The 23,450-nt window shown below is 51.9% G+C and overlaps 2 protein-coding genes across 2 annotated transcripts; both read left to right on the forward strand.

Moving 5' to 3' along the window:
* The first annotated feature begins 6,365 nt into the window (after nucleotides 1-6,365).
* On the forward strand, nucleotides 6,366-9,847 carry LOC141936081 (olfactory receptor 14A16-like). The gene is made up of 6 exons (XM_074852806.1): nucleotides 6,366-7,329; nucleotides 7,468-7,568; nucleotides 7,992-8,080; nucleotides 8,708-8,815; nucleotides 9,620-9,682; nucleotides 9,823-9,847. The coding sequence occupies exons 1-6, from the start codon at nucleotides 6,366-6,368 to the stop codon at nucleotides 9,845-9,847; spliced, it is 1,350 nt and encodes a 449-aa protein (XP_074708907.1).
* Nucleotides 9,848-22,054: 12,207 nt separating this feature from the next.
* Nucleotides 22,055-23,053, forward strand: LOC141936082 (olfactory receptor 14A16-like). The gene has a single exon (XM_074852807.1). The coding sequence runs from the start codon at nucleotides 22,091-22,093 to the stop codon at nucleotides 23,051-23,053; it is 963 nt and encodes a 320-aa protein (XP_074708908.1). The 5' UTR covers nucleotides 22,055-22,090.
* Nucleotides 23,054-23,450: the final 397 nt, after the last annotated feature.

The following is a 23,450-nucleotide window of genomic DNA, read 5'->3' on the forward strand; positions in this document are numbered from 1 at the left end:
GATTTGGGGACCCTAGATAGGACATGAAGGAGATCCCAGGGATGAGATGTCTGAAGGGACCAAAACAAGGGGATGGGGTTGCACAAAACGGATGGAGGTGGTGTCATCAGGACAAGAAATCTGTGTGGGCACTCCCAGGGAAGAGACGGGTCCAACCATTCCAACAGGAACTGAGGCTCTGGGTACAGGAACATTAATTGAGGGGGAAAGGGGGAAACAGATGGAATTGTGGAGGGGAGCAAGATGGGGCTGGAGGTGCAGGGGAGCCTGCAGGAGCCCCTGGCTTGGGAAAGGGAGAGGCCAAGGCAAGGGGTTTCATGCTCCCCACTATGATTTCGTTCTGCAGGAGACCTGATGTCCTGCAGCCAAGACCCATCCGCAGCCTTGAGCACCTCCCCGTGGCACTGGGGACTCACTTGAGCATTTTCTAGGGTGCACAGCAGGATGGGGAAGAGCAGGGCCATGGTGAGCACTGCGACCTTCATCTTCCTCTGCAGTGTGGCGAGTGCTGGGTGAAGCTAGAAAAGGTGAAGGACAGATTTATCCCTCCCAGGACTCCTCCTTGTGCACCCCCAGCACCCACGCCTAGAGCCCCCAGGGCAAAGCCAGGCTTGGCAGAGACACCAGCCCTGGTAGCAGAGTCACCCCTGCATCTGACATGGATCCAACCACCTTCCTTGGCATCAGTCCAGCTTCTTGCATGGGGCAGCTGCACATGGAAGGACCGATGCACCTTGGGGTGGTGATGGGGGGTGAGTAGAGCACCCCTGACAGCTGAACGTGTTGTGGGGAACTGTGTCACAGGTTTACAGAAGCCCAGCTAGACGACATCCATAGCTCTTCCCTTGCCCACTAATGTTGTCACTCCATCTTAGAAGGCCACAAGGTTGGTCAGGCAAGGTGAAGCCATGCTGTCTCAAATCACTTCCCTGTCCTCCAAGTGCCTCAGCACAGCTTCTAGGAGGATCATTTCCATGATCTTCCCAGGCACAGAGGTGAGGCTGACAGGTCGCTAGTTCCCAGGGTCCTCCTTTCTACTCTTTTCAAAAAGGGGTGCAATGGTTCCCTTTTTTCAGGCACCGGGGATTTCCCCTGACTGCCAGGACTTCAAATATCCTGGAGGGTGGCTTGGTAACTGTATCAGCCAATTCCCTCAGGACTCTGGGATGCATCTTGTCAGGTCCCACAGACTTATGTATGTTCAGTTCCCCAGGTGGTCCTGAATCTGACCTTCTCTTACAGTGGGAGGGACTTTGCTCCACCAGTCCCTGCCTTGTGGTCCATCCACTCGAGAGGTTTGGGAAGAGAGGTTGCAGTGAAGACTGAGGAAAAAGTCTTGTTGAGTACCTCAGCCTTCTCCCTGTCCGTTATTTCTAGTTTTCCAGTCTTATTCATTGAATTGATACAAGTTTTTTGACCTTCTTTTTCAGGCTGATGTACCTGTAGAAGCCCTTTTTCTTATTCTTTGCATCCTTTGACAAGTTCACCTCCAGCTGAACCTTGGCCTTCCGGACCCCATACCTACACAACCCAGCAGCGTCCCTCTACTCATCCCAGGGTACCTGTCCCTGCTGCCACTGCCTGTGCATTTCCTTCTTGCCCTTTACTTTGACCAGCAGGTCTCCACTCAACCATGCCGGTCTCTTGCCATCCTCTCCTGAATTCTTACACCTGGTGATTGATAGAGGTTATTCTTCCCCCCGATGCGGGACTGGCCACTTCTCCTTCTAAAACTTTACCTTTCTGTTGGCCGAGTCCCAGAGTTTCTCAAAGGCCTCCTGGACTGAAGCTCCATTTTTCTGGCTGTCAATGTTTGTGTGCAGGTGGCTCACCATGATTGTGGTGAGCCATCAACACAAGATCACCGGATAAGAAACTGCAGGACACCACAGCTAATAAAAGGAGTTGCTGGGTTTGTACTGACCAAGGCAGGAATCAACATGACAACACTCTTAGAAACACTCTAGGAGGGCACGAAGCCAGCAAAGCCAGGGGCAGTGGGGAAAGATCAGAGTTGGGCTGTTTGTAGAGGAATGTGTGAGGGTGATCAAAGAGAAGAACATGGGAGGGAAAAGGAAGAAAAAGAAAAGCAAAGGTTAAGCTCAGACATGATGAAGACTGCATCAGAGGTTCCCTGCTGAGTAGTCAATGACTTTAGTGGAACAAAATTTAGGAGCTGATTGCTACAAATGTATGTCTGCTCCCTTCCATGGTCATGGAGAACATGAGCGCTCTCCCAATCATCATCAAGGGAAGAGCTGTGGTGGAAGGAAATGCACCGTCACCCATCCTGGATGGGACCTCGGGAGGTCTGTAGGCCAAGCACAACCACTGTCAGTGGAGAAAGGAGAAACGAGGTTTGGGCTGTTTGTATGCTGGGCTGTGGCAGTGGAAAACATCGGCCTCTATAGACACGTGTCCAGTAGTGATCTCTCCAGGAGCCAATCTTAGACTCTCCACCTGTCCAGTAGCTGGTCCTGGGATCCCGTCATGCCTTCAGTATCCCCTAACACAGACAAACACACACAAACACGCAGACACATGCATAGAAACACAAAAATTTATTTCTCCAGCAGAGAGTAATGGAACATCTGAGGCTGGAAGGCAGACAGATTTGAAATTCTCTGTGCCGCCTCTTCATGCTTATTTTTGTCAGGAGCTCCTTTCTCATCCATATGCGTCTTCTCCAGTGTTGCTTCAATTCCTGCATATCTGGTGGTGCTGTTCTGGAGCTTGAACAGGAGATCCTTGACCATCAAACACCTCTCGCCTCTTCTCTTCAGTGTCATATCCCGTGGGATTCTGCCAAGCAGGTTACTCCACAGGCTAAAGCTTGCTCAGTGTAGTCCTGCTCTTTGCCTTCTTCTGTTCTCTCAGGAGCCTCAACTCTACTTTCTCAACCCCTGAATGTTACATCCCTGACCAGCTCTTCCTTGTTTCTAAGTATGATTGCCTGCAGGACACCTCCCCTCACTGGCTCCTCAGTCACCCTTGTCAGGATGATGTTGTCAATTAACTCCCAAACCCTCCTGGATGGCTTTCACTGTGCTGTCTTAAAACTGTCTCCTAAACTTGGGAGAGTTTAGGAGTGCCATGAGGTGCAGGGCTTCTTCCAGTTGAATGCAGAAGGCTTCATCTACTTCCTCTTCCTCATCTGGGGGTCCATAGCAGACATCCACCCACCACAGTGTTGTCCATGACCCTTCAGCTCAGCTGACTCATCCTCCATCCCCAGGCAGAGCTCCACACATTCCTGCTGCTCTCTCCCATAAAGGGAATCTTCCCCTCAGGGTCCAGCCCCATGGCCTTATCAGTACCAGACCCCCAGGACCCCACAGTTTCTCCAGCAGAGGGGATTTGTAGCGCCCTGCAACTCTTCGTGCTGTTCTCTTGTGAGAGACACCCCAGTCAAGATAAGCCAGCTGCACACAAATATTAAACGCTGAACAAACTTTTCTACAGTCCATCGGAACCTTGACAAAACCTGGGATTTCTCAAACTTGACGTTTTATGAGGAAAAGTGGCTAATCCTACATCATTGGGAGCAGGGGGCGAACAGCCTCGTACATCAGGACAGGCTGGGACGTGACCGACTGAGCAACAACCCTGAGGAGAAGGGCCTGGGTACTACGAGGGATGCCCTACGAGCCAGGAGAGGACGGACGCGATGAACGAGGGCAGCTGCCTACGGGGCTGCATTCAGAGGAGCGTGGGCCACCCTGAAACCCTGAGTTACCATCCCCCTCCACTCAGCACTGGTGTGGCCCCACACACATGGGTGTGTCCCAGGCTGTGGCTCCCCATTTTGGAGAAGTAGGGAGGACCTGGAGAGTGTTGAGTGAAGGTCTGCCAAGGTGGGGTTTGGGACCTGGTGCCCATGAGCTGTGTGGGGTGGCTGAGGGACCTGGAGTTCTTTGGCCCAGTGGTGTGGAGGCTCCAGGCACGATAGGAGTAGCCTGAGAGTGACTGAGGGGGGATTTCAGAGATGATGGAGCTTTTCTTTGTAGTGAGATACATCATGAGAAAGAACTAATGCCACCAAGTGCAGCTGGGGAGGCCCAGAATGGACACAGAGAAATGTCACTCGAAGGGCAGTGCTGTGGTGTAACAAGTCACCCAGAGGGAGAATGGAGCAGCCCCAGGCTTTGTGTTTCAAGGAGCAGTAAGGAAGGATGGAGAGATCTCAGTAAAGGAAGGGAGATGCGCACGTGAGAGCAAGGTGTGGTAGCTGGGTGGAGGTCTCCAGCCTGCAGAGAAAGAGGTGCGGGTGTGGGACACGGTGAGAGAGCCCATGGTGGAGACGATAGAGGGATGAAGAAAGTCTGAAAATCCCCCAGCAGAGATGAGCTCTTTCTGCCCTTGGCTCTGGCTGTTGTCTCTGCCACTGATGCCGATGAGGAAGCACCTTCCCCTTCCAGCACTGGGTCTCATGGCCTCCCCTTCCCCACCCAAGAGCCTGGGAGGTGTTGGACCACAGTCCTGCACTTGGCATTGCCCATCCCCACATCACGCTGCCCCAGGAAGAGCCCTGAGCACTGTGTGAGGGACAGGCCCTCCTTTCCCAGAGGCTGGTGGTCAGGTCATGGGCCTTTAGCTTAATGTAACACATCCAGGTTTACTCAAAATCTGTTATACCTTGACATGGCCATTGTTTACGTGTCATGTCTGCCTCAGGTTTTCTTCTCTAACCAGGCCCTGGGGAGGCTTTGTCAGTAATGGTCCTCACTGGGACCCATTAACAACTCCAAGAAATTTTGGAGTTTGCATCTGACTTGGACTTCTTGACAAGAACCTTCATCTTCCTATCGCTGTCTAAGATTCATGGACTCAGCACCAAACCCACCTGAGGAGTCATTAAAATGCCTTGGGCTGATCCTCTGCTACAGAGCTGGGCCAGGCTCCTGGGACGGAGGGAGCTGAGGGCAAGTGGTCAGCACTGCAGAGAGACAGCTCTGCCCAGGAGCAGCTCCTCTGCAAAGCGCAGCAGGGCTGAGGGCACTGCCTGCAGGCACCGAGGGCAGAGGAGCCGGGCACAGAGAGGGGAAAGGCAGACGGCAGGGGCAGGATGCTGAGAGCTCACTGGAGGAGAAATCTTCCCAGCCCTTGACACAGTAAGTCTCTGGGTGCAGGGCAATGCAGCTGCAGGTGGTGGAGGGATGTGGTGAAGCCGGCACAGCCCCAGGAATGTCCCTGGTGTATGGAGGAGGAGGCCGTGCTCCAGAGCAGGGCTTCCCTGCTGCACTGTCAGAGGGACAGGCCATGGCGGCTGCCTTCTCCCGGGGACGGCTGCAGGGGTGTGCAGGCGTGGGTGCAGCCAGGGGTGCCCAGGGCTGTCCTTGAGAGCAGGGTCCCTGCAGCCCAGGGGCTGTGTGCTGGGGCAGGGACTCTGCCGCCTGCCAGGGTCAGCACTCAGCCTGCCTGGGGAGCTGCCCACGGCGCTGTGGGGAGAAGCTGTGTGGTGAAGGAGAGACCCCCGGCAGGGCAGGGTCCTTCTGCTGTGGAGAGGGTGCTGCATGGTACATATAGTGAGAGCCTTTTTGAAGAAGTACATCAAGCCAACATTTAACTGAAAGGGAAAGAGTCTGTGCTTTGAGTTTTCCCCTGTTCACTTCCTGGGTGGACAGAGGGAGATGGGAAATTATTTCTCTATTCTGGAGAAAGAAGTGAGACCCAAGTTCTCCTTAGGAGTTTTCTGAACTGCTTCTTAGACCCTGCACACACAGAGATGCCCCTGGGCAGGGCCCTGCTGCCAGGAGGAGTCTTCAGGGCAAAGCTGGGCACACAGCGGGTGGGATGGGGGCTGTGAGCACTGACAGGGACGAGTCTTGGAGAGAGGGAAACAACTCCTTGTAGGCAGAACTCCAGTCAGCAGAGATACTCTGAATCACTCTCTGCATAGGGAAATACGGAGATGTTTGGAGAAACTGAATTTGAAACTGGACTCTTCTGAAGTTCACAGAAGTCCATTTTCTTCAACTACATTTTTAATGAGATCATCCTCCAGTGGAGAGAGGTGTAATAAGCACAGGGCACCTGCATGGTGACCAGCTGGTCACTTGTGGGCAGACCTGCAGCTCTCCTGACTCTGCAAGAGGGCAGAGGGACGCCTTTTGTCCCTCAGGGCTCCCCCGTGTTCAGACTGCGAGCAATGCAAGAGATGTTGTCTTCTGCCCCTTCAAAGAAACAGCCCTCACTCAGAAGCATTAGCTTGAGCTCATAAAAGGGCGTTGGATGCAGATCCCAAAAAGAAAGAGAAGTAATTTTGAGTGGAGTTTTTTGGAGCATAGGATTGGCTCAGAGAAGTCTGCCTTCCATTATCAATGTCTCTTCCTCTTTCAACAGTCCCCCATGCCCAGAGAGAACAAATGTCCAACAGCAGCTCCATCACTGAGTTCCTCCTCCTGGCATTCGCAGACACACGGGAGCTGCAGCTCTTGCACTTCTGGCTCTTCCTGGGCATCTCCCTGGCTGCCCTCCTGGGCAACGGCCTCATCATCACCACCATCGCCTGTGACCACCACCTGCACACCCCCATGTACTTCTTCCTCCTCAACCTCTCCCTCCTCGACCTGGGCTCCATCTCCACCACTCTCCCCAAAGCCATGGCCAATTCCCTCTGGGACAAAAGGGCAATTTCCTACTATGGATGTGCCACACAGGTCTTTTTCTTCTATTTCTTTGCTTCAGGAGAGTATTTCCTTCTCACTCTCATGTCCTACGACCGCTACGTTGCCATCTGCAAACCCCTGCACTACGGGACCCTCCTGGGCAGCAGAGCTTGTGTCCACATGGCAGCAGCTGCCTGGGGCACTGGGTTTCTCTATGCTGTGCTGCACACGGCCAACACATTTTCACTACCCCTCTGCCAAGGCAATGCTCTGGACCAGTTCTTCTGTGAAATCTCCCAGATCCTCAAGCTCTCCTGCTCACACTCCTACCTCAGGGAAGATCAGCTTATCATGGTTAGTGCCTGTTTATTTCTTGGATATTTTTTTTTCATTGTGGTGTCCTATGTGCAGATCTTCAAGGCCGTGCTGAGGATCCCCTCTAATCAGGGACGCCACAAAGCCTTTTCCACGTGCCTCCCACACCTGTTTGTGGTCTCCCTCTTCATCAGCACTGTTATGGTTGCCCACCTGAAGCCCCCCTCCATATCCTCCCCACTTCTGAACCTAGTGGTTTCATTTCTGTACTCGGTGGTGCCTCCAGCAGTGAACCCCCTCATCTACAGCATGAGGAACCAGGAACTCAAGGATGCCCTGAAGAAACTGATTGGACGTTTGTCATCAGCCATAGACTGTCAAACTTTCTCTGCAAATAGCTCCCAGCGTATGTTATGACAACCTAAACATTTCTTTCCTTTGTTATATGGTTATTTTTCTTTATACATTCCTGATGATGATCTATAAAGAAATTAGATTATTCTTTCCCTCCTACATCAGTATCCACCTGTCTTGTATGGCCCAGGGCCATTGTCTAAAGGAGAAGACAGGTCCTCTGTGTATTTAAGCAAAATAAATGAACCCATGATTTCTTTGTCTTACATCCATCCTTACCACAAGAGGAGTGTATGTGGAATGAAAACACTTTTCTGGTTGCACCAGCTCAGGGATCTTGCACTGATCTGGGGAAAGGGGATGGAACGGAGGAGCACCAAACCATTCAGGATCTGCTGGAGAGGAGAGCAGGACATGCAGGGTACCCCTGACCTCCTTCTCCTTGTGCCATGGGTGCCTCCCATCTCTGGGGATGACTCCTCCCTGTCCCCGAGGAGCTGCTGTGCCCTTCAGAGGGGCTGAGGCTGCGGGGTGAGTGCCCAGAGCACCCTGCAGTGGGCACTGCCTTGGGACCGGCCCAGACTGGGCTTTCCTGGGGATAGAGGAAGAGAAAGGGCGAGGGAGGTGGGAGGGCTTGGAGGGAGCTGGGCTGGGCTGGAAAGTGCCAATGAGAGAAAACCATCAGCATATAACTCGCACTTTGTGACCACACAGGGTGAGGACACTCACCAGGGCATTTGTAGTGCAGAGCCAGGGTTTGTGGAAGGGATTGAAGACACTCAGGTGCAGGAGAGAAGAGGCTGGTCTGTGCCCTTGGTGGCATGGACAGACCAGGAAGGTGGCCCAGGGCCTTCATCACCCCCCAGCCTCTCTCATCAGCCATTTCCAGCACTGGCTGCTCACCCAGGGCTATGGGTGAGGCTTTCTGTGAGACCATCTCCATCCTCCTGCTGGGCTCAGTGCCTGGATGGGGGGAACTTCCAGCCCTGCCCGGCCTCTCTCCTGGCCCAGACCCCAGCAGACCCTGGAACAAGGCTGTCTGCAAAGACCAACATGGGACACAGCTGGGTCTGGGCAGGGGTTGGATGCCAGGGGAGCTTCCAAAGCAGCATGGCTATGGGGAGAAGGGGCAATAAAGGTGTCTGTGGGTTGAACAAGGGAACCTTTCAGTTATCGCAAATCAAATGGAGGGGTTGATTGGGAAAATCCAGCACAGATTTACCAAGGTCAAATCGTGCCAATCTAACCTGATCACAACATAAATCTCCTGTCAGCATGAGGACAGCAGTGGATGTTGTTTACCTGGATTTCAGAAAGGCTGCTTCCTACAGATTTCTCCTGGACAAATGGGCAAGATACACATTGGAGGTGGGTAGGAAATTGGCTAACAGGCTGCACTCAGAGGGTGGTGATCAATGATTTTTACTAAGGCTGGAAGCCTGTAAAAGATACATCGCCCAGGAAAAGATACTGGATTTCACCCTGTTCAACATCTTCCTCAATTCTCTGGAGGACGGGGTTGAAATCACCCTCACAATGTTTGCTGATGACAGCACAGAGGGTGGTGAGGTGGACACATCAGAAGGCAGAGCCGCCTCACAGAGAGACCTGGACAGGCTGGAAGAATGGTCCCGCAAGAACAAGATGAAGTTTAACAAAGGGGTTTAGCCTGAAGTTTAGCAAAGTCCTGCCCTTGGGTGGGAATAACCAAGGACACCAGTATAAGCCTTGATCTGCGTGGCTGGAAGCAGCCTTGCTGAAAAGGACCTGTTCCTGGGGGACAGCAAGCTGAAGATGAGCCAGCAGTGCACCGCTGCAGCACCAACGGCAAACAGGCTCCTGGGCTGCATCCTCAAGGGCGTCACTAGCAGACACAGGGACTGGATCATCCCACTCTGCTCAGCGTTTGTCAGGCTCCACCTGGAGTACTGTGTCCAGTTCTGGTCCCCACAATTAACGAAAGACGTGGACAGACTGGAGCTAGTCCAAAGGAGTGAGAACAATCATTCACTGGAAGAAACTCCCCAAGGGACGTGATGGAGTCCCCATCACGGAAGGCGCTAGATAATCTCATGCAGGCTCCCTTTTGCACAAAAATTTGGACCAGATGACCTGTTGAGGTGCCTTCCAACCTGGGCTGGTCTATGAGTCTAGGATTCTATGAATATCTCTATCATTTAATAGTGCTAAACTGCCCAGGTCCCAGGAGAGTCCCCTGTGCTGCCCCACCATGACCAAATATGTCCCATTGGCCTCCAGGTAGGGTATGACCCCTTCTTCACTGCGCTCTCAGCCTCATCATCCAATTGGTGTTTTACCCATCTTTTTGTCAACCCATCCAGACTGGATTGGCCTAACTTGGGTACAAGAATATTGAGGAAGACCATGTCCAAAGTCTTCCAGAGGTGAAGATACATGACACCCACTGTTCTTCCCTCATTCACAGGAGCAGTTACTTCATCAAGAAGTCAGTCAGGTGGCTGAGGCATGATTTACCCTTGGGAAGTCCATGCTGACTGCGTTTGGACACATTCCTCTCTTTTAGGAGCCCAGAAATGTCACCCAAGTAGAGTGTTATACCACATACTTAATTTCTCTGATCTTTCACGTATTTGCAACTGTCCAGGATACAATGACAATTTCTAAAGTCACTTTTTCAGATGCAGACTGTCTAGGCAAAGGCCCTTCCATTATTCTCTGCATTTACCCTCCCCTTACTCTTTGTTCATTCAGATACCTCTCGCGGATGCACTTGCATCTTTGACACCAGGGAGGTAAAACTTTGCCTGGCTTTCAATAGCAATAGTTTACTCCTCATGAAACTTTAGCTTGCTTTACTCTTCTTTGCTCACAATTAGGAAAAAGAATCTGTGTCCATGTGCAGCCAGTTCTCTAAGGAAAGCAGGTGGGAGCTGGTGCAAAGGGGCTCTAACCTCCAGCTGCAGCCTGTAGTGGAGAAGTCTGATGTAAGGAAAAGTCCCAGGAGGCCAATAAGAGAAATGGTGGGGTTGGGGAGGTGAGGGGGAAGGTTGTTCATTCTGTGTCAGACCTCAAGGAACTGATTTTCCACCTGTCCAGACGTCCTTAGGAGAGACCCTGCATCAGTATCTATTGGAGAATGCTGACATCACCTCTTCTCTACACTGAAAAGTAACAAAATACACCCTTGAAAATAAAACCTCATTTTATTTGAAACTCTTTGAAATGCTCATCCATAACTACACGAGGAAACTGCTCCAATTTTCTGTACAAGTCTTGAAGACTTGAAGAAAAGTACAGGAAGAGACATGGCTCCTTAGTACTTGTTTTATTTTAATGAGCCCCTGGTGTATTTGAACCTCAGGTACTGAGAGGAGATTGCACAAACTTCTCAAAGACTCCATGTAAAAAACAAAACCCAAAGTACCTTGAAGCATTAGTGAGTCCCACTGAGGACCATGACCAGCAAAGCCTCCCCAAAGACTCATTAGGACAGGTAATTGGAGGCCATGATTGCAGGTAGGCAAAGGTAAGTGCAGGCAGCTCTAATGCTAGGAAAACATGGAGTTTGTCTGATGAAGCAGAAAGGCCAAGCCCTGACCCCCAGTCCCTGGGAAGGCAGATCGTGTCCTTCACGCATTGCTCAGGGCTCTTCGAGGGCCAGTGGGATGTGGGGTGGGTGATGCTGAGTGAAGGACAATGGTTTGACAGTCCCCAGCCCTATGGGGGGTGTGCAAGGGGACAATGAGCCCCCCTGAGAGCCTTTGGACAACATGTCCCCTCATAGGCCTTGGTGGCAGAGACGATGGCTGTACCCAAGGGGGCAAAGACTTGGGTTCTCTTGCTGACTCCCCGCCTTGCCAGCGCCCTTTCCCATCTCCACCACAGGTTGTCCTACGCTGTCCCACAGCTGCTCCTGTTTCCCTGCAGGCCGTAGACACCCACCTCGCTTCCTCACCTTGTCTCCCCCTGGCATTTCCACACCTTCACTGACGTCTGGCCACACTCACACTGTGATCCTGGAAGCACAGAGACATGGACTGATCTCATCCACATTCTGGATGACTTCTTGTGCCACAGCACAACCCTTGGAGTGACATTTCTTCCTCCTCATGCCCAGTCTTCACCTTCCAAGCTGCACTGTGTGACAATGTTTTTGTCTCCTGCTGTTTCCTACAACCCTCTGGGAAACAACCCTTCAAGCAGGGAACCCAACCCCTCCACCTTCTTGTGGCCTTTCACCCAACCAGACAGAAGTCACCTCACCATGATCTCCCAGGGCTGCTGGCTGTACAGCTTCTCGGGTAGACACAGCCAAGCCCTGTGCCTGCTGCTCTCCTGTCATGTTCACAGGCAGAAGAGACACAACAACCCAAATCTAAGCCCCCTTCCTGGAGTGAGCCTGGGCCCTTGGGCAGAGGGGATCTCACAGTCCATGTGCCAGCTGGGTGCCTTCTGCTGGCCTGGCAGAGGTGCTGGCAGAGGGGAGCTTAAAAGGACTCAGGGCTGACCTACCAGCTGTGACCTCACAGTCCCTTTCTCAGCCGTGGTCCTGCTGTGGCCTATCACCTCCACAGGCACAAGTGACCTCACAGCCCCCTTCACAGCCATTGGCTTCCTGCTGGATTAGGAGTTCTGAGACACAACTGACCACATGATGCTGTACCCAAACATCACTTAGTCCCTGAGCAGATGGAAGTCAGCTTGTTTCATCAGATTTATCTGATGGATTTCCTGCCAAGGTTTGGAGTAGAGAAACATTCCTCTGAGGAACTGCTGTATTTACACTGGTGTATTTCATATCTCTATTTCTGCTTCTCCTTTTTTTCTTCTTCCTCTGTCTATCCTGGCTTCAGAGAGCTCTCCAAGGGAAAGATTGATCCAATCAAAGAGTAACGCAGGTCGGAAGAGACCCCTCAACCCCACGGTACTGCCTCTGGCTGGGATGGGGTGAACTTCCCCCATAGCAGCCCCTATCCTGCTCTGCTTCGTACTCATGGCTCCAATGGTGTTGATCACACTCCAGTGGTTTGGCCGTTACTCAGCAGTGTTCGTACTACAGGAAGGCTGTCTCTCCAAACCCCTCCAGAAGCTGGTACCCTCCGGGTGGGCAAGTGGCTGTGAGGGGTCATAAATGGGAAGCTGACCTGAATTGACCAAAGGCATATTCCACAGCATATGGCATCATGCTCAGCAATAACAGCTGAGAGAAAGGAGTGCCGAGAGGAGGGCGTGACCTTCATTATTAAGATATTATTCTTCTAAAGCATGTACCGAATTCTTACCTCCCAGGAGGTGGCTGGACATTGTCTGCTGATGGGAAGTCGAGAATAATCATAAAATCTTTCACTCATGGAATGGCTTGGGTTAGAAAGAACCTTAAAGATTATTGGTCAGGGACACCTTCCCCTAGACCAGGTTGCTAAAGGCCCCATCCAACCTGGCCTTGAACCGTTCCAGCGAGAAGGCAACCTGTTCCAGTTTCTGACCACACACAAATTAAAAGGTTTCTTCCTAATACCTAATCTTAATCTCCCCTCTTTCAGTTGAAAACCTTTACCCCTTGTCCTACCCCTCCACTCTCTGATAAAGAGTCCCTCCCCAGCTTTCCTGTAGGCCCCCTTGAAGTACTGGAAGGCTGTTATAAGGCCTCCCCAGAGCCTTCTCTTCTCCAGGCTGAACAGCCCCAACTGTCTCAGCCTGTCGTCACAGGGGATGTGTTCCAGCACCCTGATCATCTTCATGGCCTCCTCTGGACCTGCTTGAGCAGGTCTGTGTCCTTCTGATGTTGGGGGCCCCCAGAACTGGACACAGTACTATGGATGGGGTCACACAAGAACATAGTAGAGGGGAAGAATCCCCTCCCTTGACCTGCTGGCCACCCTTCTCTTAAAGCAGCCCAGGATACAGTTGGCTTTCTGAGCTGTGAGTGCACATGGCTGACTCACAGCCAGTTTTCCCTCAAAGTCCTTCTCCGCAGGGCTGCTCTCAATCCACTCATCATCCAGCCTGTATTTGTGCTTGGGATTGGCCTGAACTATAAGCAGGACCTTGCACTTGGACATGTTGAACTTCATGAGGTTTGCGCAGGCCCAGCTCTCCAGCCTGTCCAGGTCCCTCTAGATGGCACATCTCTTCCCTCCAGCATGGAGACCGCACCACACAGCTCGGTGTTGCTGGAGAGTTTGCTGAAGCTGCACCCAGTCCCACTGCGCATGTCACCAACAAAGATCATAAACAGCGCCGATACCAATACTGACCCCTGACGAACGCCACTCATCACCACTTTCCTTTCGAAAATCGAGCCACTGATCTCAATCTTTGAGTCAGACTGTCCAGCCAATTCCTTATCCACCGAGTGGTTGATCTGTCAGATCCATTTCTCTCTAATTTATAGACAAGGATCTCATGTGGGAGAGTGTCAAATCCTTTTCACAAGTCCAGGTAGATGACATCAGTTGCTCTTCCACAGAACACTGTGGGGGGCAGCAACTGGCAAGACCGTTGTGTGTGTGCATGTCACATTGGTGTGTATGTTGGTGGGTGTAACCAGTAGTGAACATCAAACCAGAGTAACCAGTGAGTACAAGAAGCCAGGAAGCCTGGTATTTTTGATAGCCTAAGTCTAGACTGGACACTAGAGAGCCCAGAGGCTTTGCAAGGAGCTACTGTAGCAGTAAGTTGGACGAAATCACCTCCTGGAGAAACTGTGGGGTCTTGGGAGTCAGCTGAGAGCTGAGGCGTCAACATGAGAGGAAAGAAAATCATGGGCAAAACTGTGGTGGGCAGATGTCTGGTCCAGACCTCCTGATCAAGAAGAGGAAGTAGATGAGGCCTTAAGACAATTTCACCCTGGCAATGGCACAGGCTGGGGCCTGCCTGGCTGGAAGAAGCCCCGTGGGAAAGGTCTTGGTTGGTTGGGCAGGAGGCAGCCGTGTGCCCTGGCAGCAAGGGAGGCCAGCTGCCCCCAGGGCTTGATGGCCAGGAGTGCGGCCAGGACATCAAGAGAGGGCATTGTCCAGGTTACTGCATCCTCATTTCAGACCCCCAGGACAGGAATGGTGTTGGCAAGCTAGAGGGGGGTTGGTGAACAGCCCCCGAGATAGGCTGTGCCTGGAACACTTTGCCTGTAAGGAGAAGCTGAGGGAGCTGGGCTTGTTCAGCCTGGAGAAGGGAGGGCTGAGGGGCACCTCAGTGCAGCCTGGCAGCACCTACGAGGAGGCCATAAAGAATAGAGAACTAGGCTCTGCACCATGGTGCATGTTCAGAGGATGGAAGATGAGTGTTGGGTGAAAGAGGGGATGTTCAACGTGGAGATAAGGAAAAGATTTTTCACCCATCTCAGGGCTAGTCCTGAGCAGGGTGGCCACAAGACCTGCTGGTACTTCTGTCTGCCATGGTTGTTCAGGTCAGAATAACAGAGATGCCCCCAGAATCAGAACCTAGGTGGGCCTCTGCCACCTGCCTCACCCCTTCCCCTCCCGAAGGATGTTGGAGTGATGTTATAATCATACCCAATCCAGACAGCTCCCCTTGGCCTGCCTCTCCCCTTCCTCTCTGTCCCTGTCTTGTCTCTGCTGGGATGAGTGGTTTTGTGAAGAATGTCTTCTCCACAAATATCTGGGGCCAGCTGCTGGCCAACCAGGATCCTGTAACAGGAGTGGACTCACAGTCAACATCACAATTTGTGGTGCCTTTGCCCGTCTGTCCCAAAACACTCCCTTGACTCCTCATAGTTGCTGGACCCCACGTTCAACAGCCAAACCCAGCCCCTTCACTGCCCTTTCCCTCTCCCCTGCCCCACGGGTTGCCAGAGCCAGGGAGGGACGTGTCACGTTCAGGCTTTGCAGTGCTCATGCAGAATTATTGCCACAAAGTCGGTGCTGAGATCAGACTCAGTGCTGTGGAGCAGACCCCAGCAAGAAATAACAGCGTTCAACAGGAGATCTGCAGTGGTGGCAACCATGTTGGTTTTGCAAGGGGGGTTCTGTCCGTTCACTAAAAGGATCTGCTACTACCAAGATGCACTTGGTGTTTCAAGCTGTCACTGGCAGAGCTCCCACCAAATCAATCTGCCGTTGTGGCCGTGGGCCTCCACTCTGTTGGTGCTGGGCTGGGGCTTTTACTCCAGTGTAATCTGCACTGGTCACAGCACAAGACAGACAGCTCCTACCCCAGAGATCTACATCCTTCTTCGTGTTAGGCCAGCACTCACTGTCCTTCACTCTGCTCAGAGTGTTTGCCTCAGCTCATGGAGGAGCTTGATGAGATTTTCCTTGAATATTCTGAGGCACAATCCAATGCTTATTGCTTTCTGCATCTACAGCATAACAAATATTCCTTTCCCTTAATATGTGCATTGACCTGCTTGGTCTTTTCACCTGACTCCCTTGAATTTCCCTGGTTGGAAGGTGACATTTTCACAAATTTGGTGAAGATGACGGGCTCTGTCACAGCCACTTGGAGTCGCTTTTTCTAGAGTTATTCAGTCTGGGTTTGCCCCAGATGACCCAAGAGTGTTCATGGATGCTCCTGTGCCTGCTAATAACAGGGCCAAGTTTCTCGGGTTCCCAATGGCCTCTTCAGCTGTGGGTCATCCCCAAGAATCTGCTGGCAAGGGTACCAGGATCCCTGGGGCCAGCCCACAGGAACCTGGGCCTTCCCAGTAGAACCTATGGATCTTGACCAAGACTTACTCTTGAGTTCCCAGACTGCAGGGAATGCATTGCGTTTATTGTCACTGGTGTTAGTGACTATATGCTGCTCTGCTAGAAACTGATCTGCTCTTCCTGCTTTCTCAAGGTAATTTTCTAAAGTCTGTAATTCCATTTCTACATCTTGTACTTGTCTGGCATCTAACTCCAGCTTTTTATTTTGTAAGCAGAGTCTATATCTGTGGGCCCTGCTATCTTCCTCTCTTTTGATTAAGTTGTTGTCTTAATTTGGGAAATTCTTCAGCGTTGTGTAACATGGAATTCTTCCAGGCAGGTTCCTCATCAGGCCAAAGCCTGCTCACTGAAGTCCTGCTCTTGGCCTTGTTCCCTTCTCTCAGGAGCCTCAACTCTACTTTTCCACCTCTGACTGTTACATCCCCGACCAGCTCTTCCTTGTTTCTAAGTCTGATTTCCTGCAGGACACCTCCCCTCACTGCCTCTTCAGTCACCCTTGTTGGTATGATGTTGGCAATTAAATCCAAAAATCTTCTGGATGGCTTTCACTTGGGTATGTTGCCCCTTCACAAAATATTGGGATAGTTTAGGTCTGCTATGAAGACCAGGGCTTCTTCCAGGTGAATCAAGAATGTCCATCTATTTCCTCTTCCTCATCAGGGGTCCATAGCAGACATCCACCCACCACAGTGTTGTACATGACCCTTCAGCTCTCAGCTGACTCATCGTCCATCCCCAGGCAGAGCTCCACACATTCCTGCTGCTCTCTCCCATAAAGGGCAACTTCCCCTCTGGGTCCAGCCCCATGGCCTTGTCAGTACCAGACCCCCAGATTGGAGACACATGGATTTGATTGATGGACCGCTCAGACATAAGGAATTGGCTGCACACTCACAGTCCAAGGCTTGTGGTCAGTGGCTCAATGTCCAAGTGACAAGTGGCATCCTCAGGGGTCAGTTTTGGGACCGGCATTGTTTAATGTCTTTGTTGGTAACGTGGACAGTGGGATTGAGTGCACACTCAGCAAGTTTGTCAACGACACCGAGCTGTGTGGTGCAGTTGACACGCTTGAGGGAAGGGATGTTCCATCCAGAGGGACCTGGACAGGATGGAGAGCTGGACTTATGCAAATCTCATGAAGTTCAACAGGGCCAAGTGCAAGGTCCTGCAGAAGGATCAGGGTAATCTTAAGCACAGAGACTGGGCAAAGAGTGGTTTGAGAGCCCTGGGGAGAAGGACTTGGGGGTGTTGGCAGATGGAAAACTGACTGTGAGCCAGCAACATGCACTTGCAGCCCAAGAAGCCAACCATTTCCTGGGCTGCATCAAGAGAAATGTGGCCAGGAGGTTGAGGGAGGAGATTCTGTCCCTCTACTCCATTCTCATGAGACCCCACCTTCTACACTGTGTCCAGCTCTGGGGCTCCCAGCGTCAGAATGACATGGACCTTCTCAAAGAGGTCCAGAAGAGGCCACAAGGATAATCAGGGGGCTGGAACACCTCCCTTATGAGGACAGGCTGAGAGATTTGGGGTTGTTCATTCCAGAGAAGAGAAGGTTCCAGGGAGACCTTCTGGAGGCCTTCAAGTACTTAAAGGAGGCGTACAGAAAAGATGGGGAGGGACTCTTTATCAAGGAGTGTAGGGATGGGATGAGGGGTAAAAGCTTTTAACTGAAAGGGGGAAATTTAGATTAGTTATAAGGAAGATATTATTTACTGTGGGGGTGGAAAGACACAGGAACACATTGCCCAGTAAAATTGTGGATGCCGCCTCCCTGGAAGTTCTCCAAGCAAACTGTTCCAATCTCTCAGCACCCTCATTGTAAAACATTTCTTCCTTATAACAAATCTAAATCTACCCTCTTTCAGTTTAAAACTGTTGCCCCTTGTCCTGCCATTACGGACGCTGGTAAAAAGTCTCACTTTGTCTTTCCTGGACTATGTTTTCATCTGCAAACACCTTGGAGGGTTCCCAGACATCTCCCAAGATGGTGTTTGGAGGCCTCAAGCACATGACCAGTATAGAGAGGCTGAATGCTCTGGGCTTACTGGTGTGGAGACTCCAGACAGAATAGGAGTAACCTGAGAGTGCTTGAAGAGAGGTTTCAGAGATGGTCAAGTTTTATTTCATAGTGGAAAACAGCATGAGAATGAAATAACTCCAGTAAGGGCATCTGGGGAAGTCCAGGCTGTACACAGGGACAAAAAGTATTCACTCCAAGAGCAGTGCTGCAGTGTAACAGATCACCCAGAAGGAGTCTGGATCAGTGCAAGGCTTTTGGAAGATTTCAAAAACCAAAACCCAACATTTCAAGGAAGAGCCAGGGAAGATGGTGAGATATCAGTAAAGGAAGGAAGATGCTGAGTGAGAGAAAGGTGGGACAGCTGGGTGGGTGAGTACAACCTGCAGGGAAAGAGGCACAGGTGATGCAGTACCATAGGACAGCCTGTGGTGGAGAAGACAGAGGGTTGTGGAAAAGGTGAAAGCACCCAACAAACGCAATCTCTTCATGTGTCTATGACTGTTCTTTCTGCCACCGATGCCTGTGAGGAGGCACAGTCCCCTGCAGCACTGGGGCCTCATTGCCCCCTTGTCCCTACTCAGGAGCCTGGCAGGTGCACATCTCCATCACCCACTGCCCCAGGAAGAGCCCTGAGCAATGGGTGAGGGACAGGATCTCCCTTCCCAGGGGCTGGGGGTCACGGCTTGGCCCTTTGGTTAATGGGGTCAGGGCTTGGCCCTTTGGCTTCATGAAACACATGCAGGTTTCCTCAGCATCAGAGCCACCTTTCCTTTGCTTTTCCCTACCTGCCATCACTGCCTGCACATTTCTGCTCTAAGTGGAGCCTGGGGAGGCTTTGTCAACAGTGTCCCTCAGTGGGACCCATTAAAGCCACAAGAAACTTTGGAGTTTGAATCTAACTTTGACATCTTCAGAGGTTTCTTCAGCAGCTTCTGAGTGTCTGATGTTCAGAGACACATCATCAAACCCACCTGAGGGGTCATTAAAATGGCTGGTCCTCTGCTGTGGAGCTGGGCCGGGCTCCTGGGACGGAGGGAGCTGAGGGCAAGTGGTCAGCACTGCAGAGAGACAGCTCTGCCCAGGAGCAGCTCCTCTGCAAAGTGCAGCAGGGCTGAGGGCACTGCCTGCAGGCACCGAGGGCAGAGGAGCCTGGCACAGAGAGGGGAAAGGCAGATGGTAGTGGCAGGATGCTGAGAGCTCACTGGAGGAGAAATCTTCACAGCCCTTGACACAGTAAGTCTCTGAGTGCAGGGCAATGCAGCTGCAGGTGGTGGAGGGATGTGGTGAAGCCGGCACAGCCCCAGGAATGTCCCTGGTGTCTGGAGGAGGAGGCCGTGCTCCAGAGCAGGGCTTCCCTGCTGCACTGTCAGAGGGACAGGCCATGGCGGCTGCCTTCTCCCAGGGACGGCTGCAGGGGTGTGCAGGCGCGGGTGCAGCCAGGGTGCCCAGGGCTGTCCTTGAGAGCAGGGTCCCTGCAGCCCAGGGGCTGTGTGCTGGGGCAGGGACTCTGCCGCCTGCCAGGGTCAGCACTCAGCCTGCCCGGGGAGCTGCCCACGGCGCTGTGGGGAGAAGCTGTGTGGGGAAGGAGAGACCCCCGGCAGGGCAGGGTCCTTCTGCTGTGGAGAGGGTGCTGTGTGGGTCAGGGCTACTCACAGCTCCTCATCACCCCTAGGGAATTTCTGGGGCACTTTTCAAGAGGAGGGTCAAGATTCGACTACCTAAAAGGAGAGGAGTGTTTGCTTTGAGTTTTCTTCTCTTGCTTGTCTTGGTGGGCACTGGGAGAGTGGAATTTATTTCTTCTTTCTGGAGCAGGTACTAAGACCCCAGTTCTTGTTAGCACTTATGAGAATTTTTCCTAAACTCCTGCACACACTGATATGCCCTTGGGCAGGGCCCTGCTGCCAGAAATTTCTGCAGGGCAGAGCTGAGCACACAGCGGGTGGGATGGGGGTGGCAAGCACTGACAGGATGGAGACGTGTTGACAGAGGCACAGGTCCTGCCTGTGGCAGCTCTAGGCAGCAGAGACATTTGCAGGGAGGGAGAGGGAGCTTCTCAAACAAATGCCATAGAAAGGGGATTTGGGCACCTCCCTGTCATCCCTGCAGCACAAAGACCTTCAGGGAGCACTCCCCTGGTCTCCTCTCCCACCCAGACAGCCTTTGCCCCCAGGGTTGGGGGATTTCCTGCTGAGTCTTCTTCTTGGCATCCTGACCTGCACTGAGGAGAAACCCCTGAGTTCCTCTCTGTCTGTCCCTATCCTTACTCCTTACTCCCTTGACAGGAGTTTTGGGGCATTTCTCTGTGTTTCCCCTCCTGACCTGGTTGCCCTTGTCCCCACCTTACCTGGGGGCTCTGGGCACGGCAGTGTGTGGGACTGGCAATGAGCTGACCCTCACTTAAGGACACCCCATCTTCAGGGCTTTGACCCTTCCCCTGGGGTCCCGCTTCTCCTGTGGTCTCTCTGCGCCCCATGGAGAAGACAACTCGGTGCTAAGGCCATGGCAATGCGGCTCATCGTCTGTGTGTGGGCAGCTGCAATGAGCCCTGTGTGTCCCTCCTCAGGTACGGTGAGATGTTGGGGAGGGGGTTGGGGATGTGCACTTTGAAACTGGATTCCTCCGCTGTCAGAAGTTTCCAGTTTCATTTCAGGTGAACATCAGGCTTTGATCATCCTCCAGCTCGAAGAGAGGCAAGGAAAGGGCAGCTGAGAGCAGGGCTGATGGACAGAGCAGCTCTCCACACTGCACGAAGGGACAGTCCCTTTGCCTGCCAGCACCAACAAAGTTTCATATGGAGTGGAACAGGAATGCCAAGTGTTTCTGCCTTAGGAAATGCTCCTCAGCTGTGGTGAGACAACTAGAACAAAATAAACAAAATCAATTCCCCACAGCTCTGCTCTAATGTCAGGTGAAATGGGAGAAACAATGCTGAAAAGCTCATTTCTATCAGTAGTGGATTTAATTTGAGATCACCCGTGTTCCTATTTGCCTGCTGTTGTAGGATAGGACTGATTCATCCAGAGCCCACAGCACAGACCCCTGCTCCCTTGGGTACCCTCCGCCAGCACCAACCAGAGCTCATGAGGTGGACATGTGTGGTCGTGCAATTCCCTCGGCACTTGTAGTGACTCCAACTCCCCTCCTTGCTCGGCCACTCAGTGCCCCTTCGCCAAGCCTGGCTCCTGCTCTCCCTATCGCTTGGGAACAGTCCATCACCTCCTGACAGCCTGGTACACCTGTACCTGGGACATGGTCCAGGGAAAACAATAACAGAATTGCACATCCATCAAGTTCTTGTGCAAAGTGGTGGAAGATACCAGAACGCGCCATTATTTGAGCTGGGCTGGAGCTAAAAAGTACCTGAGAAAAGTCAGTTACCTTGGACCCTATAAATAGGGACCCCAAGTGAGACCCTCTGAGCTCTCCTGGATCGCAGTGGGCCTGTGACCAGCATCTTCCCTGAGCTGGGATGCCTCTCAGGTACCAGAATCCTTGAGGTATGGTCTGCCGTTAGAACTGACGGGAGACCAGGTCGAAGTTAACCCTCTCGAATCTCAATTATCGCCCGTTGAGGAATGTCGATGCACTGTGAGTATTTACTCCAAACTCGACAAGAGGGAAATTTTAACTGGAAGCTGGCTTCTCTTTCACCCACTCATTCTCTCTTCCTACCGATGTGTTTAGGTATACACAGTTATTTCCACGAGTGTGGGTACATAGTTATTTCAGTGGATCCAAATATTTTTGTCTGTCTGAGTGTCTGTATGTCTTGTCTTTGTGAATGAGCATGTATATATGTGTTGATTTAAGGTACCGTACGGTAAGTTAGTGTGAATCTTGTCATCTTTGAATCTGTAGTTAAGTCGCTATTTTAATTATAACATATTTTACTGAATGACTTTGTAAATCCTTAAATTGGTTAATGATCAAGTGCTGCTAGTCACTAATACAGCTCACTTAGCTGTGAAATCATTACAGTGTTAATACTTTCATCTGCGACAACCTGCCAATGGTCTCCTGAGAGAGGCAAAGGAGTTTAGTGGGGTTCTGTGAGAAGTGGAGCAAGTTTTGTTCAGAGAAGTCTACCCTAACTGCTCACTGCTTTTCCTCCATTTACAGACCCCCATGTCCAGAGGCAGCAGATGTCCAACAGCAGCTCCATCACTGAGTTCCTCCTCCTGCCATTCGCAGACACACGGGAGCTGCAGCTCTTGCACTTCTGGCTCTTCCTGGGCATCTACCTGGCTGCCCTCCTGGGCAACGGCCTCATCATCACCGCCATCGCCTGTGACCACCACCTGCACACCCCCATGTACTTCTTCCTCCTCAACCTCTCCCTCCTCGACCTGGGCTCCATCTCCATCACTCTCCCCAAAGCCATGGACAATTCCCTCTGGGACAACAGGCACATCTCCTACTTGGGATGTGCTGTCCAGGTCTTTTTCTTTCTCTTCTTGATTGGAGCAGAGTTTTCTCTCCTCACCATCATGTCCTACGACCGCTACGTTGCCATCTGCAAACCCCTGCACTACGGGACCCTCCTGGGCAGCAGAGCTTGTGTCCACATGGCAGCAGCTGCCTGGGGCACTGGGTTTCTCTATGCTGTGCTGCACACGGCCAACACATTTTCACTACCACTCTGCCAAGGTAACACCCTGGATCAGTTTTTCTGTGAAATCCCCCACATCCTCAAGCTCTCCTGCTCACACTCCTACCTCAGGGAAGTTGGGCTTATCATGGTTAGTGTCTGTTTAGCATTTGGTTGTTTTGTTTTCATTGTGGTGTCCTATGTGCAGATCTTGAGGGCCGTGCTAAGGATCCCCTCTGAGCAGGGACGGCACAAAGCCTTTTCCACGTGCCTCCCTCACCTGGCCGTGGTCTCCCTTTTTATCAGCACGTCCATATTTGCCTACCTTAAACCACCCTCCATCTCCTCCCCATCCCTGGACCTGGTGGTGTCATTTCTGTACTCGGTGGTGCCTCCAGCAGTGAACCCCCTCATCTACAGCATGAGGAACCAGGAGATCAAGGATGCCCTGAGGAAACGGATAACTAGATGTTATTCTGAACCAATAAACTGCTCATCTTCTTCAAAGCAATTATAATATAACTCTGTACAAGCCCAGCCTCTCTGCTTTTTCTGTTGGTGGTGGTGGTATTTTACTTGTAATGATGTTGTCATCCCCTTTCTGTTTCACTGTCTGCTTTTCTTTTCTGCCTGAGTGGCTGCATAAATGAGGAGCCATGATCTCTGTGTGTTTTAACAAAAGAAAGGGTCTGCAGTGATGTTTTTTTCTTCTGAGATCTTTCCACTAAGACATTTTTGGAGCTGTAGGGAGAATTCTTGTGTGAAGAGGTGGAGGGGAAGAGAGTCCCAGCATGGCAGTCCTGTCAGGAAGCACTTGGTGTTCCACACTCTCTTTCTCACCCCTCCAGTTTGGTGTAAGGCCTGAGTGCTCTGGCAGCTTGGTCACACTCCTGCTGTATGACAGTTGTGTGTCA

Source organism: Strix uralensis, chromosome 31, assembly GCF_047716275.1.
Source record: "Strix uralensis isolate ZFMK-TIS-50842 chromosome 31, bStrUra1, whole genome shotgun sequence".
Classification (NCBI taxonomy): Eukaryota; Metazoa; Chordata; class Aves; order Strigiformes; family Strigidae; genus Strix; species Strix uralensis.

Bases quoted from the DNA above. Each gene is read 5' to 3' on its own strand.
- LOC141936082 (XM_074852807.1), top strand. From the start codon at position 22,091: ATGTCCAACAGCAGCTCCATCACTGAGTTCCTCCTCCTGCCATTCGCA.
- LOC141936081 (XM_074852806.1), top strand. From the start codon at position 6,366: ATGTCCAACAGCAGCTCCATCACTGAGTTCCTCCTCCTGGCATTCGCA. The intron at 7,569-7,991 runs GTATGTGGAATG...GTGACCACACAG, and splicing joins ATCCTTACCACAAGAGGAGT to GGTGAGGACACTCACCAGGG. The intron at 9,683-9,822 runs GTGAAGATACAT...CCTCTCTTTTAG, and splicing joins ATGTCCAAAGTCTTCCAGAG to GAGCCCAGAAATGTCACCCA.